Genomic DNA, 14,065 nt, shown 5'->3' with positions numbered 1-14,065 from the left:
TTCCCCAATTCCCCAACGCTGTTCCCCTCCTCCAATTCCCCAATAAAATCTTAAAAAAAAATACACCATGAGGGTTGAGAACCACTGTTTTACACCATGAATGCTTGAGAGACTGGGATCCTATCTTGTTCTTAACTGTAGCCTAATACCTAACACAATGCCTATATAGAAAGCTTGCACAATTGTGCCCTTACTGAACCAAACCTTTATTTGAAGAATCTCCTTTATTTTGAGTCCTCTGTAACAACAGAAAGAAAACTGAAAATGCCTCCTCTCCTCCCAAAATAATACCAGAGGAGATTTGCACACTTCCCACCCAGAATGTTTCCTACTCCTGTCCACAGTCTCTTCTCATTTTCAGTTAATCCTTACCATTATCAGCAGACAAATATTCCTAAAATACTAAAATTGCCACTCCATTGTTCAAAAGTCTTACTTAGTTCTCCATTCCCTAACAAGTAATACACTTCTTAGTTAAGTATGCAAAATTCTGTACATTCGAATAATACAAGATTTTTAGCCTACTAACCTATTCCACATGGACCCTGAATTAACAACATCTTGAATGTCTTGAATGCATCCCCCTCTCTATGTCACATACAATAATACAGTTATCCTCACCTGTAATACAAATCTCCATTTTTCAAGGCTCCACTTGTGTCATTTTTTCAGGTCATTCCAGCAAAAAAGTGAGTGTTCTCTCTTTTATATCTATTATTCAAGTGACACTAGCATTTACTATTTTCTTTTGTAATTATTTGTTTTCTGTTTTATTCCCCCAAGAGACTAAATTAAATCCCTGATGGGGAGAGACTATGTGTTATAGGTCTTCTAACCTTCAAAATGCTTACCATGATGTGGTCCACACAGTTAGGCATGTAATAATGATTTAATATACATTTTGCACAAATACAATATATAAAAAGTAAAAATCAAAACTCAAATACATAAGTAAACTATATTTATCACTCCAAAATATCTTTGAAAGAATCCCAAAATGAAAAGAATTGTTAAAATTAACTAAAAAAGCCAACTAAAGCCTGAATAAATTTTTGATGCTATTGTTACATTAATAACTGAATAAACTTTACAAGAAAACTATATATTACCCCAAATTTTAAATGTTCAAATGTGTAAGTTTTTCTCCTCTTAATAAGTAATCAAAGAAATGTTTGTTCTTCGGGGGAAAACTTATTGAGCCCTTCCCTTTCCTATTTTTGTCTTTTCCCACCACTATTTTCACCCCAATACACACACACACACACACACACACACACACACAAACACACACACAAGCAGGATATTTTCTACGTGGTAGAGCCTGAAAAAAACACATTGGTTCTCTTTTCAAGATACAGTCTATACATGGAAAAAAACACTTAAAATATTAAGAAAGATTGTAGAGATTGCTACAATATTTTGAGAAAATCACACAGTAATATATTAAGATGTGTATTTTGTTGGACAACTTTGATGGTTGAGCACTGTTAAAACAAAACATAACTATAGACGTCATTTTCTGGGTGACTCTCTTGAGGAACATTTAGAATTGCTGGCATCTCTGGTTCTTGTGCTTTGGGTTTCTCTTTCACTTCTGTAAAATCAAATAAAATATGAAAATAGGTTCAATAAATGGTATTGGGACAACTGACTACCCATTTGGAGAAAAAAACCCTCTACCTCACACCTTGCATAAAAACAAATTTCAGATGAATTAAAGATTTAAATATTAAAATAACATTAGTGTTGTAGAAACAATAGAATGTTCTTATAATCTTAGGATTATAAAGGCCTTTCTAAGCAGAACACAGACCAGAAAACATAAAGGAAAAGATTAACAGATTTAAATAACTAAAAATTAAATTTTTGTCACGTACATAACAAAAACCACTATAAACAAAGTTAAACCACAAGCAACAACTGGGAAAATATTTTAAAACATATATGTAGGTAAAGGCTTAATAACTATTTAAGAGATTTTTAAATCAATCAACAAAGATTGCTATCCCAAATTTAAAATGGAACAAGGATTAAAACAGGCAATTTTCAAGAGAAAAAATGCAAATTCATAAAAATCATGAAAAGATGCCAAGTAGCATTAGTCATCAAAAAAGTGGAAATTACAACAATGAGGTTTTTATTTCTTAACCTAGTAGATAGGCAAAGATTGTTAAAATAGTACTTGGCACCCTACTAACCCCATGTTTTTGTTGCACTCATCTTTTAGGAGAAAGAGCAAATAAACTACCAGAGAGTTCTTTAGAAAGCAATTCCATGGGGATAACTATGGTCTCATAGTCCCAGTACATTTTCTTACAGTACTGTCCATAGTATTGTACAAGGAGAATCGAGGTTCTCAGTTATGTCCCTAAGGCAAGTCCGATTGAAGAAAGGTCACATTATTTTCAAAACGCTATGCTTAGGAGAAGCTTTTCAGGAACAAATATTGAAATAGAAAGAGTTTTTGGTAAACCTGATAAATCTACAAGAATGTGTTCCCCAGTAACAGGGATTATATTTTACACCTTTGTATATCCCTTGGTACCTTAAACCATGAATTTACTTGCCTTTAGTTAGCTAGGAAAATTTAATTTTCAAGAAAAACTTTAGTCATCAAGTTTTCTTAAAAATCTAAATTTAAGTGTCCTTTAAAAATGTTTACACATAACTCATCCTATATTGGGATCATTTCTCTCCACTGGCTAAAGCTTCCCAAAATGGATAGTATGTACAAGTACCTACTATACACACTTATATTTTCAATTGTTGTCTTTTAATTCTTTGGAAATATGCCAAACAGACATTGGTTGAATGAAAAACTAGCCAATGACATTAATGATACCCATTGATAACACTGGGAATAACCTAGTCAAAGAAGTCTGTAAAACACCACTCTGAGGGAGACATACCTATTTGGTGCTCTAATTATAAATGGGAACACGATTAAGTGGCGGTGTCACTGACTTATCCCCTATAAACAATCCCTACCTCGAGGAAAAGTATAAACATCCTTAGCATCTTCCTGGTGTGCTTCAGAATCCTGGCCTTGGGGTCTACCTGTTTCTTGGTATGGTTCTGGAAAGCATTCTTTAGGCACATCCTTATTTTTATATGTCTTTGTAGAGAGGTCCTCAGGCTCAGATATTTCTTGGTATATTTCAGGTACACAGTCTTTGGGCTCAGGTGTTTCTTGGTATATTTCAGGTGAACATTCTTCAGACCCAAGAGTGCCTTGGTATAGTTCAGGTGGATATTCTTCAGGAACAGATGTTTCTTGGATGGTTTTATGAGAGAGAGCTATAGGCACAGCAATTTCATTACATGCTTTTTGAGAAATGTGTTCAGGTTCAACTATTTCTTGGTATGGTTTTGTAGAATGGTCTTTGGGCCCAGCTATTTCTTGTGTTTTAGAAAGGATGCTCTCAGTCTCAGCTATTCCTTGACCTGGTTCAGCATTGTATTCCTTGGGCTCAGCTCTTTTTTGGTATGTCTCAAGGGCATAGCCTTTAGGCACATCTGGCTCTGGGTATGCATCAAGAGAACATCCTTCCAGGTCAGCTGTGTCTTCAGATGTTTGAGAAGGTAGGGCTTTGGCTACAGCTGTTTCTTGGCACATGTTAGGAGAGAGGCCTTCAGGTTCAACCACATCTTGGCCTATCTCAGAAGGGTGGCATTGTATTATTTCTTGGCACTCAGGAGATTTTCCCTGATGTATAATGCTTTCTTGACCTACTGCAGGGAAATTTTCCTCAGGTACAGCTCTTTGGGGAGAGACTATCGGAAGGAAAGCTTCGGTTACATTCCTAGGTAATTCAGTGTCTTTCTCTGTAGGTGCCAATGCTTCCTCCAACATTTCTTGTTCTACTTGTGACAGAGGCTCCACCTTCAGTTCTGTATTTTGTTGTCTCTTTCTGCCTCTTTGGTTTCCTTTTGCTGTTCTCTGCCGCTTTTGTTTTCTCTCTCTGTGGAGAGATCAGAATTAGTGTCAGCGATAGGGCTACAGAATTCAGATAAATGCTTGGTAACAACAGTCCTGGTCTCTCCCTGACTGTTGCATGACCTTGAACAAGTCACTTAATCTCTCTGGGCCTCAATCTCCTTGTTTGTAAAATGAAAGGGGCAGTGCCAGATGTTCTCAACTGTCAACAGAGGAAATATCCCACAGACACTTTTTGTCTCTGAAGCCTTGCTCACCAGGAAGTATAGTGTGTGTTTGAGAGCATGTACTTAAAGTTGGGTTATGGAGGGCCGGCTGAGTGGCGCATTGGTTAAGAGTTGGCTTGGGATGCCAGAGGGCCCCGGTTCAGATCCCACATATGAGGGCCAGTGACACTTCTCTACAGCTAAGATGCTGAACAACAGCTCAACCTGGAGCTGGGCTGCCATGAGTCGCCAGCGACGGCGTAGGCTGCAGCCCCTGTGGCAGTGGGTTGCCATGGGCTACCGTATGTAGCCAGCAGCCAGCATGAGCGGCCAGCAGCTGCCGCGAGCGGCCGTCCAGAAGCCGACGACTGATCTGCCTCGCCTGGGAAGAGCGCAATGATGGTGCCAGCTTGGGCCAGTGAAGCAACATCCTCCACAACTAAACTGAAGAACAAAATGACAGCAACTTGTCTGTTTCCCTTCCCCCAATTACCCAATAAAAAATCTTAAAAAAAAAAAAGTTGGGTTATGGAAAACATATAATTGATGTTATAAATGAACAGATTGGCATTCTGGTTTATCCACTAGTCTCTTTGGGTTTCATCTGAGTGAGTTAGTCCCACTATGCCCTGGGTAAATTAATATAGTTGCATTTCTAGACCCGCAATCCAGGCACAGCTCCTGCAGGCAGGTGATGTATATGGCTTGCTTATCTAATACAGTGTCTGTGTGCAGAATGCTAAGTAGCTACAAGACATGTCAAATGAGATGTACTGTAAGCTGGGTCAAAAGCTGCAAAGAACATTTACTGAAGTTAAGAAGCCTGGTGGAAAGGCATGAGCAGTCCTATCATATCTACTCTGAACTAATACCTAGATTAAAGATCTAAAAGATGAAAGGATATACATGGAAATTGCAGCCAATGACAAATTGTTAGGTACTGCAAATATAACCAAATATAGATGGCTAATACAGATGAGTTTGGAGGGAGAAAAAGGTACTACAAATAAACATTTCATCATTTTTCTAAACCTATGGAAATTCTGTCCCATGCTACTTGCCTCATGGATCCTTCTTCTCTTACAGACCAGAGGGCTGAAATATTCTCCCTGTTTCGTGCTCCTATAGCCTTTATTGTGAGGATCATGCTTCAGGCAAAGAACATCGGCTGCCTCAATCTGTAGTTATTTCTGGAGAAACCTTATTTCTTTTAGAAAACTAGATATTCTTTAGTGACAAAGTCAGTGTCTTTTACATCTTTGCAGTGCTCATAGTTCCCTGCACACTTAAAAATATAAACCTGGGTTAGGAGTGGCGCATTGGTTAGGAGTTGGCTTGGGACACCAGCTCTGAGCAGCAGGCCCCCAGTTCGGATCCCACATGAGGGCCAGTGACACTACCTTCTATAGCTAAGATGGTGAACAACAGCTTGACCTGGAGCTGGGCTGCCATGAGTCGCCAGCGACGGCATAGGCTGCAGCCCCTGCTGCAGTGGGCTGCCATGAGCTACTGTGAGTGGCTGGCAGCCAGCATGAGTGGCCAGCAGCCAGTGTGAGCTGCCAAGAGCCGTCGTGAGTGGCCATCCAGTGGCCAGCGACTGATCTGCCTGAGCCGGGAAGAGCGCAATGATAATACCAACATGGGCCAGTAAAGTGACATCCTCCACAACTAGACTGAAGAACAAAAGGACAGCAACTTGTCTGTTCCCCTTCCACGATTCCCCAATGCTGTTCCCGTCCCCCAATTCCCCAATAAAATCTTTAAAAGTAAAATAAATAAATAAATAAATAAACCCTATTCTACTTTTTTGTATGTTTGAACTTTTCCATAATGAAAAAAAAATTGTAGAGATTGCCTCACCAAAGCAGTTTGAAGTCAATATTTAAAAAGTATATATGTAATAGGTCAGTCAAAAATAAATATTACAAATAATATAGAAGGAAAAATAATTTTAAAATGAGGGTATGGCACCTTAGCATTTTGAAGTATAACTCCAAGTGCCATAGTAACAAGATAAATTATAATGTATTTATTGTCAGATTAAAAAAAGATGGTATAGGGCCGGCCGAGTGGCGCGATGGTTAAGAACTCGCTTGGGATGCCAGAGGGCCCCGGTTCGGATCCCACATATGAGGGCCAGTGACACTGCCCTCTACAGCTAAGATGCTGAACAACAGCTCAACCTGGAGCTGGGCTGCCGTGAGTCGCTGGCGACGGCTTAGGCTGCAGTCCCTGTGGCAGTGGGTTGCCATGGGCTACCGTGTGTAGCCAGCAGCCAGCGTGAGCGGCCAGCAGCCGCAGTGAGCGGCCGTCCAGAAGCTGGTGACTGATCTGCCTCGCCCGGGAAGAGCGCAATGATGGTGCCAACTTGGGCCAGTGAAGCAGTGTCCTCCACAACTAGATTGAAGAACAAAACGACAGCAACTTGTCTGTTCCCCTTTCCCTAATTCCCCAGTACTGTTCCCATCCCCCCAATTACCCAATAAAAAAATCTTTTAAAAAAAAAAAAAGATGGTATATCTGAATAATTCAGGAAACACTAATTTTTTTTCCTAGGTATTAAGTCCTAAATAATTTGTTATGAGGGAATCTGACTAATATAATGTTCCATTTTTTTCCTGGTGATTTTTCAAAAGATACAAAAATATTTATGTGGCCTAAAATGTAATCTGTACTCTGTAACTTATCAATTATGTGATCATGGGCAAGTCACTTAACCTCTCCATGCCTTGGTTTCTTCACAGGTTAAATGGAGTATATAGTATCTACCCAGCCTCATGTGGTTGTTATAAGAATTTCATATAATAACTTACATGAATGAATTATCCAAATGTAAAGTAGTACTTTTGTTTTCATATAGAAAACACACATATAATGCTTCCTAGGTGCCAGACACTGTTTTAGGTAATTTCCTTATTCTGTTAACTTATATAATCTTCACATCAATTTATTAAATGGATACTATTATTATTTCCATTTTGCAGATGACAAAACTGAGGCCCAAAGAGGCTGAGTAATTCATCCAAGGTCAGATGGCTAGGAAGTAGGGGAGCCAGGCTTCTAATCTAGTCCTTCTGGCTTTAATAGCCAGGCTCTTAGCCATTATACTCTGGCGTTTCTTTCTGGAACAACTAAGGTTTCACTGTGTGGTATGCTGTAGTGAGAACAGCCCTCAGTAGTATAGAAATGTGTCACCAGAGCAAGGCCAGCCAGCTGCCAAGAGGCTCACCAAGGTGTCATCTACTTCAGTGACTTCCTCAGCCTTGGCCCCTAGCCCAGCAAACATAGAAACCCAATTCTATCAGCACACACAGACTAGCTCCATTTATCAGGGGCAGAGCTCAGCAACCAGCTCAGAGAGACTGATATGTAAACCTAAAGACGGATTTTTAAATGAACAGTGAGAAATGCAAAGTCACCCAGCAGAGAATGCTTGGGCTGACAAACAAATGTACTCTTATTCTGTAGCAAGTACTTGGAAGCCAAGTAATGATCAGAAGGTTGCTTGGCGGGTATGGAATTAGGGGAGCTAACTGGATACGCTTTAGCAGAGTCACCTGCCATAGGACCTGAGTATAGAAGTCTCTGCTAAAACATAATATACGCATTCCTGAAAAACCTCATTTTCTGCAAAATTATGTACTAAAATTAACAGCTTACAAGGAAAAAGAGAGTTTGGGCAAACGACTCAAAACCTATGCAACTTTTTAACATTAATAAAAACAATTATTGATATCTGAGATAACTTGGGTAGTCCAGACAGATAGATCTGACTGGAGGATGCCTCGGGGATAGCAAAAACTGCACAAAAGCAGCAGTGTAAATGCAGGTTTTCAGCTGCTATGATCATGCAAATAAGAGTGGCACTCTGAGCCAGCAGGGCTGCCGTTAAGTTGGGCATAGGAGAAAGTACAATCCGTACATGTGTAAAGCTGTGCAAGGCTGGTGGTGTTCTTCTCTTGGGGAACAGCCCCAGATGCAGGCCAAAAAGGACCCTGCCTATACAGCAGCCAACCTCAAGGCTTTTGGCTTTCCTGCTAAAGGTTTAATTCTATTCCCACTATTCTGGCTCATTTGACTAGGAAAAATCATGAATCAATACAACGTCCACATTATACTGACATCATTTTCCTATTTACCAATCATGTGTAAACTAATTGGTGGAACAGAACAGACAGTAGTCAGTCCATATGGGGATAGATATCCTTTCTTAAGAAGAATGCTTAGATCAGTGGTTCTCAACAAAGTGCGATTTCATCCCCTCTGCTTGCCCCAGGAAACATTTGGCAACGTCTGGAGACATTTTTGGTTTCACAACTGGGGCTGGGGGAGTGCTATTGGTCCGTAGAAGGCGGAGATGTTGCTAAACATCCCCAATGCAGGACAGCCTCCCACACAGAGATGCTGCCCACAGCATCAATAGTGCCAAGGTGGAGACGCCCTGGTTGTGAATGGATGCTGCGCTCCTTGGGTCCTTGGGCTCCCCTTTTCCATCTCCAAGTAAGCAATACCTCTGTTTTCACAGTCATATTCTAAATGGATGCAGTTGGATGCTGCCTAATTTACTTCACAATCATGTTCTTCTACTCCCTCCCTGAGATGACAGACAGGTGACTTTGGAGATTTAGGAACTCCCAAACTCCCCAGTCACTCACTTACACAATGTTTTGGGTTACCGCATGGAGAGTTAATCACACTCATTTGATAAGGATTACTAACAGAAAGCTTGGAGAACAAACTCAGAGGTTTCCTCAATTTGGGGGTGTCCCCCAGTCCCCCAAACAGGATGCTTCTGTTTATATTACCAGAGTGGTTGAACTAACCACACCCCTCTACAGTATGATTTGATTGCCTGGTGCTTTAATTAAAAGAGATCAGGGATAAAATTCTGTTCCCACCACTTTACTAGCTGTGTGACTTTAGTCAAGAGATTTAACCCATTGGATATTTTCCTTTTGTGTAAATAGGGATAACAGCTCCTGATTTACTGGATTGTTGGAAAGATAAACTATAGTATGTGAAACTGCTTATCAGTACTTAGCACATAGCATGTATTGGATAAATATCAGTTCCTTTTTCCCTCGCAAGGATACCATACCCAAATTGCCATTGTGAAGTTTGCTTTTCTTGTGCTTCAGCTTTTCTTTTTCTGAGTTGCTCTCTGTTTCGCAAATTCCAAGTTCCAATGACTTCTGTAGGATCAAAATGAAAAGTTATAGGCAACAGTGAGGAATTGTGGCATTTATCAGCAAGAGTCCTATAGCAAAGTGGTAGAATCTCTGTTGGGTGTCTACATTCTTCTCCCAGCTTTTTAAGGACAAGGACTCTATCTTATTTATCCTATATCTCCGAAAAATGCCTGGGAGCAAACAGTAAACATTTTAAAACGAAAAGGTCAGTATTTGTATGTAAGTGTGCTACCAAGCTATTAATTTTTTTCAAAATAATTTTTATATATTGTACAACATAAAAGAAAGAATCAGCCATGTTCTGTCATCCTTAACATTATACCTGTTTTCATTTTATTCCTCATACTTATCTAGTTCCTATATTACACAAAGTTGCACTGATAGCATGCCACAATTTTATCATTAACCTAACATTGTATCAGAAATATTTTCCATGATCTAGTCTTCATAATTATAACTTTAATGACTACATGACACTTAATCATGTTGATGTATTCTCATTTACCCAGTCATTCTACTTGTATTGAACATGTAGGTTATTGCTAGTTGTTTTTTTGCCATTGTAAATCAAACTATAATAAGCATATTCATGCAGACAGCTTTTTTTCTTTTGGATTTTTTTCCTGAGATGGTGTTTCTCCAAGTTCTTTGGAATATTAAAGGTATCATCAAAAAAGGTTCTGTTGCCATCCAAATTTGAGAAAAGTTAATGAGTCTTTGATGTAGAACTTCTTAGAACCTATGGAGTGAAAGCCAATTTGCAGTAGGACCCCCAAAAGATGAACATGCCCCTTGGACCATGACACCTTCTGTTCTTAATGGTAAACTTGGATGGGGAAAAATTATACCTTTATTTTTACAAATCTCTAATTAAAATTACCATTTTCTTCAATTATGAATGCAGGTACCAAACCATGGTAGTATTTAGCAGAAATTACATATTTTTTGTATTACATTACAGTTATTGCAGATACCTTAAAATATTTATTTTAGATGATATATTTGATTTGATCATTATTATTAGATCCACCATTGGATCTTGTTATTTAATGCATATATAAGCACATATATTACAATAACACAATTTCTCATTTTGACAACTGTATCTTAATATAATTGTTTCCTTTATAATCTTACATATTTAATTTTGTGTATTTAAAATATTTATTTTAAGAAGGTGTCTAGGGGTTCATCAGAATGTCAAAGGGACCTGTGACACTAAAAAGTTTTAAAACACTGTCTCAAGACCTAGGATTCTGCAAAACATTTTGAGAAATGCTGCTTTAGGATAGATCCAATGAGTAAGATTACTGAACCAAAAGCATAAGCACTATAGTTCTTTCTACCTATTGCCATGTCTCCCCAAAAGTTATACCAAATTTATGCTACCATAGAAGTATATGGGTGTGCTTGTTTTACCACAACCATGCAGAATTCAGTATCTTCACTATCTTTCATTTAAATATATTTCTTATTAATGATTTATTGTTTCTCTGGCTTATTAGGGTCTTAGCACTAGAAGGCACCTCAGGATTACCCCAATTCTTCCCACCTACGATTATATGAATATACACAATCATGCCCTTTTTTTTTTGCCAGATCCATATAAAAGAGGGAAATAATCATAGCCCCAATTCTTCCCAACAGCCACTACCTCTTAAGGTCTTTTTCATTACCTGGAACATGGTTCTTTTCTTGGTGAGGATCAGGTGTCTGGTGGAGCATCAAATGAGATTGGTCCTTTCCCAAATCCATCTTGCTGCAATACCTTCCTGCTATTTAGTCTGACTTCCTCACACTGCCTTTTTAAAAAAATATCAAAAGCAATTAACAGTCACACACACACACACACACACACACACACACACACACACGATTTCACTTGTCACTTGACTTCCCGCCTAAAAGTTTTATCTGGTTGGACCACAGCTGCTGGCTACTTCTACTTTCTTTATCACACTGCACAGGTGTGAGTAGGAGGCATGTCTGCTGCTGCTATGTTCTCACCCTCTAGCACAGTTGCTACTTATACAGGAGCCCCATGGCCACAGCCTAGCATGGCACAGTCTCTGGTATAGCAGCCATTTAGCTCTGTCTGCCAAGAAAAGAAGTGCCTGAGTCTGAAATTCCGTTTTACATATGGTGGTGGCATAGTGTAGAAAGACCACTAGGTCTAGAATCTAACCAGCTCCATGACCTAGAATAAGTCACCTGCCCTTTCTGTGACTCTCTTTCCTCATTTGCAAAGCAGGTAAAAATAATTCCAGACTTGCCTACCTCACACAAGTTCTTGTGAATGTGAAAATTATGAAGTGTGCTATAAAGATGTGAAATTAATCTTACATTGTTTTCCTGCATGTGGCATTTTTCCACCTTAATCTGTTGCAAAATAACGTAAAGTCTTGTTATGTCTGCTGTTATAGACTTAAATAATGGACATAAAGAACCAAATTAGGAATTCGAAGCAAATTTGAACGCTTTTCTGCTCACCCAGTCATTCACAAGTGACTCAGAATAACTAGTGAAATCCGCTGTTACTCATCCAGGGGAGGTGAAAAAACATTTCCTAGTGAAAATATCACCACATTATGTCATAGAAATAAAGCTGAAACCAAAGGAATCACTCCATCTCCAACCGGTCACCCCATTTGTGAAGGCAAAACCCATGGTTGTTCAACTAAGAAAGGAACACTGAACATTTCCTGATGTCGGCAGCCAGCCTGGGAGATGCAGGGTTAACAATGTGCTCCGGAGTCACAGATTAAACTGAAGAGAGTTTGGATTCCAGTGTTGCCACATTCCATAATTCAGTGACCTTAGGCAAGTTAGTCATGGAGCCAGTTTACCTGTCTACAACGTGGGGATAATATCAGTATCTAACTCATGGGATTATTGGGAGGACTAAAACAAATAATCCATATAAAGCATTTTATGTACCTGATAGGTTGAATTTACTTGTTAGCTGCTTTTATTAATAATAAAAATATAGTAACCAAATTTTGAAAAGCAAGTCATAGTTTAAATTCACTCAAGAAACAGAGACAATCTGAAAGGAATCCTTTATAATGTGAATAAGTATCTCTGCTTCCCTAGGCTCCTAAGGCATTAGAACTGGAAGGTCCCCTGAAACCATCTAGTCTCTCCCCCTATTTTATATACAGAGAAACTGAGAACCAAGTAAGGATTTACCTGTCCCAAATTTTCTTACTGACTGCTGGCAGCAATAACTAATGTATGTAGTCAGTAAATATTTCTTACTGATTATAAGACAGGCTATCTTTTTATGCTTGATCTTGCCTAGGTATGAAAATGTATGTGTGATGTGAACATAGGAGAGAAGCAAGTTTTTCAAACACACTGAAAAGTATTGAGAATTACATAACAAACACACAAATACCAATCCAAAACTTAACATCGTTTTTAATGAGCAGATCCTAATGCTTTAGCTTTAAGCTTCTCAGTTCCCCATTCTTTCTCATAAGTCTTTCTCTCTCTCTAAATTTCAGATAAGTTCAGGGAGTCCTAGTCAAAGGAGTCCTGTAGGAATGAAAGGCATGCTTTGTAATTTATCTCTTGGTATTGTTTGGATTTTCAGATAAAGGATTTTTAAAAAATCAAATACAAATTAAAAGTAACTGAAAATTATAAAATAGTAGCATTTTATAATTTAAACTTGCATTTTAAATATTGGTCCCTTTATCTGAGGTGTTTTAAATTTTTTTTTTTTAATATGGAATGCTTCACGAATTTGTGTGTCATCCTTGCGCAGGGGCCATGCTAATCTTCTCTGTATCGTTCCAATTTTAGTATATGTGCTGTGGAAGCGAGCATGAAATGTTTTCATTCTTACTGGTGAGGTTGATAGCTCAATAAAATAACCTCATAGAATACCTCTGGGGCACCTCATAGAAGATGCAAAAGTACTTCTTAAATAGGATTATCCTTGCTCAGAGTTTATAACACCCAGATCAACGATTCAGCAAACTTTACTGAATGCCCACTCTGTACCATGTACTGAGCAAGGCTGTCAAGCTACGGAGATGGACGGATGTAGTCCCTGAGTTCTTCGTACTATCTAGGCTCATAGAGAGATATATACATCTTTACTGTAAGGAAATATTTAGATTCTTCATACCCTGTTGAAACCTTCCTAAGTCGATCCTACCCCTGCCTCATGTTCCTTGTATCTAGAAGCACAATGTGAAGGGACTATAAGAGGGTGTGGTCTAAAGTTAACAGTTAATTAGGGGGCAATGTTGGGTGGAGGGGGCCAGTGTGGGGAACACACTAGATTGGGAGTCAGGCAAGGTGTCCGGAGTGTGATAAGCAGGCCAGAGCAGGAGCTTGTCTGGGGCAGAAATGGCCACACAGTAAATTCACAAGCCATAGTTCACTGTCCCTTCTCTCTGTAGAAAACTCTAGAATCATTGCCAGAATGTGAGATGGTAGGCGTTAAACACTGGATATGTTTAACAAACGCTGCCTTATTCTAGAGTTATTTGCATATATATGTGAAACCTCCCTCTAGGCCACACACTCTTACACTCACCTTTCTATCTCCACAGTACAGTCTAGGGGGAGGCTTGGACCACAGTAGTCCCCATAAATGCCCTCACTCCTTTGTACAGGGCCAGCTTCATGAGCATGCAGCCTGTGAAAGTGCTTTATACACTCAGAGGGGCTGATGCAGCTGTGATTTAATAGTAGTCATGTCATCATCTGTTCCAGAACTT

At 39.1% G+C, this 14,065-nt stretch overlaps 1 protein-coding gene across 5 annotated transcripts in view; it reads right to left on the bottom strand.

Annotated features, from left to right (window-relative positions):
* Window positions 1–663: 663 nt before the first annotated feature.
* Window positions 664–14,065, bottom strand: part of HEMGN (hemogen) — a 37,771-nt gene continuing 24,369 nt past the window's right edge. For all 5 annotated transcript variants that reach the window (XM_019649527.1, XM_019649530.1, XM_019649529.1 and 2 more), the window contains 4 exons: window positions 11,009–11,134; window positions 9,242–9,335; window positions 2,989–3,962; window positions 664–1,594 (listed from right to left, as the gene is read on the bottom strand). In XM_019649527.1, coding sequence (XP_019505072.1) covers window positions 1,488–1,594; window positions 2,989–3,962; window positions 9,242–9,335; window positions 11,009–11,087 — 1,254 coding nt within the window. In that variant the 5' untranslated portion in view covers window positions 11,088–11,134 and the 3' untranslated portion in view covers window positions 664–1,487. The remainder of the gene's footprint in view (window positions 1,595–2,988; window positions 3,963–9,241; window positions 9,336–11,008; window positions 11,135–14,065) is intronic.

The sequence above is a fragment of the Hipposideros armiger genome, unplaced genomic scaffold (genome assembly GCF_001890085.2).
Source record: "Hipposideros armiger isolate ML-2016 unplaced genomic scaffold, ASM189008v1 scaffold_133, whole genome shotgun sequence".
NCBI classification, from domain to species: Eukaryota; Metazoa; Chordata; class Mammalia; order Chiroptera; family Hipposideridae; genus Hipposideros; species Hipposideros armiger.
Note: the sequence above shows the minus strand (reverse complement) of the source record. Positions and strands in the feature narration are given on the sequence as shown.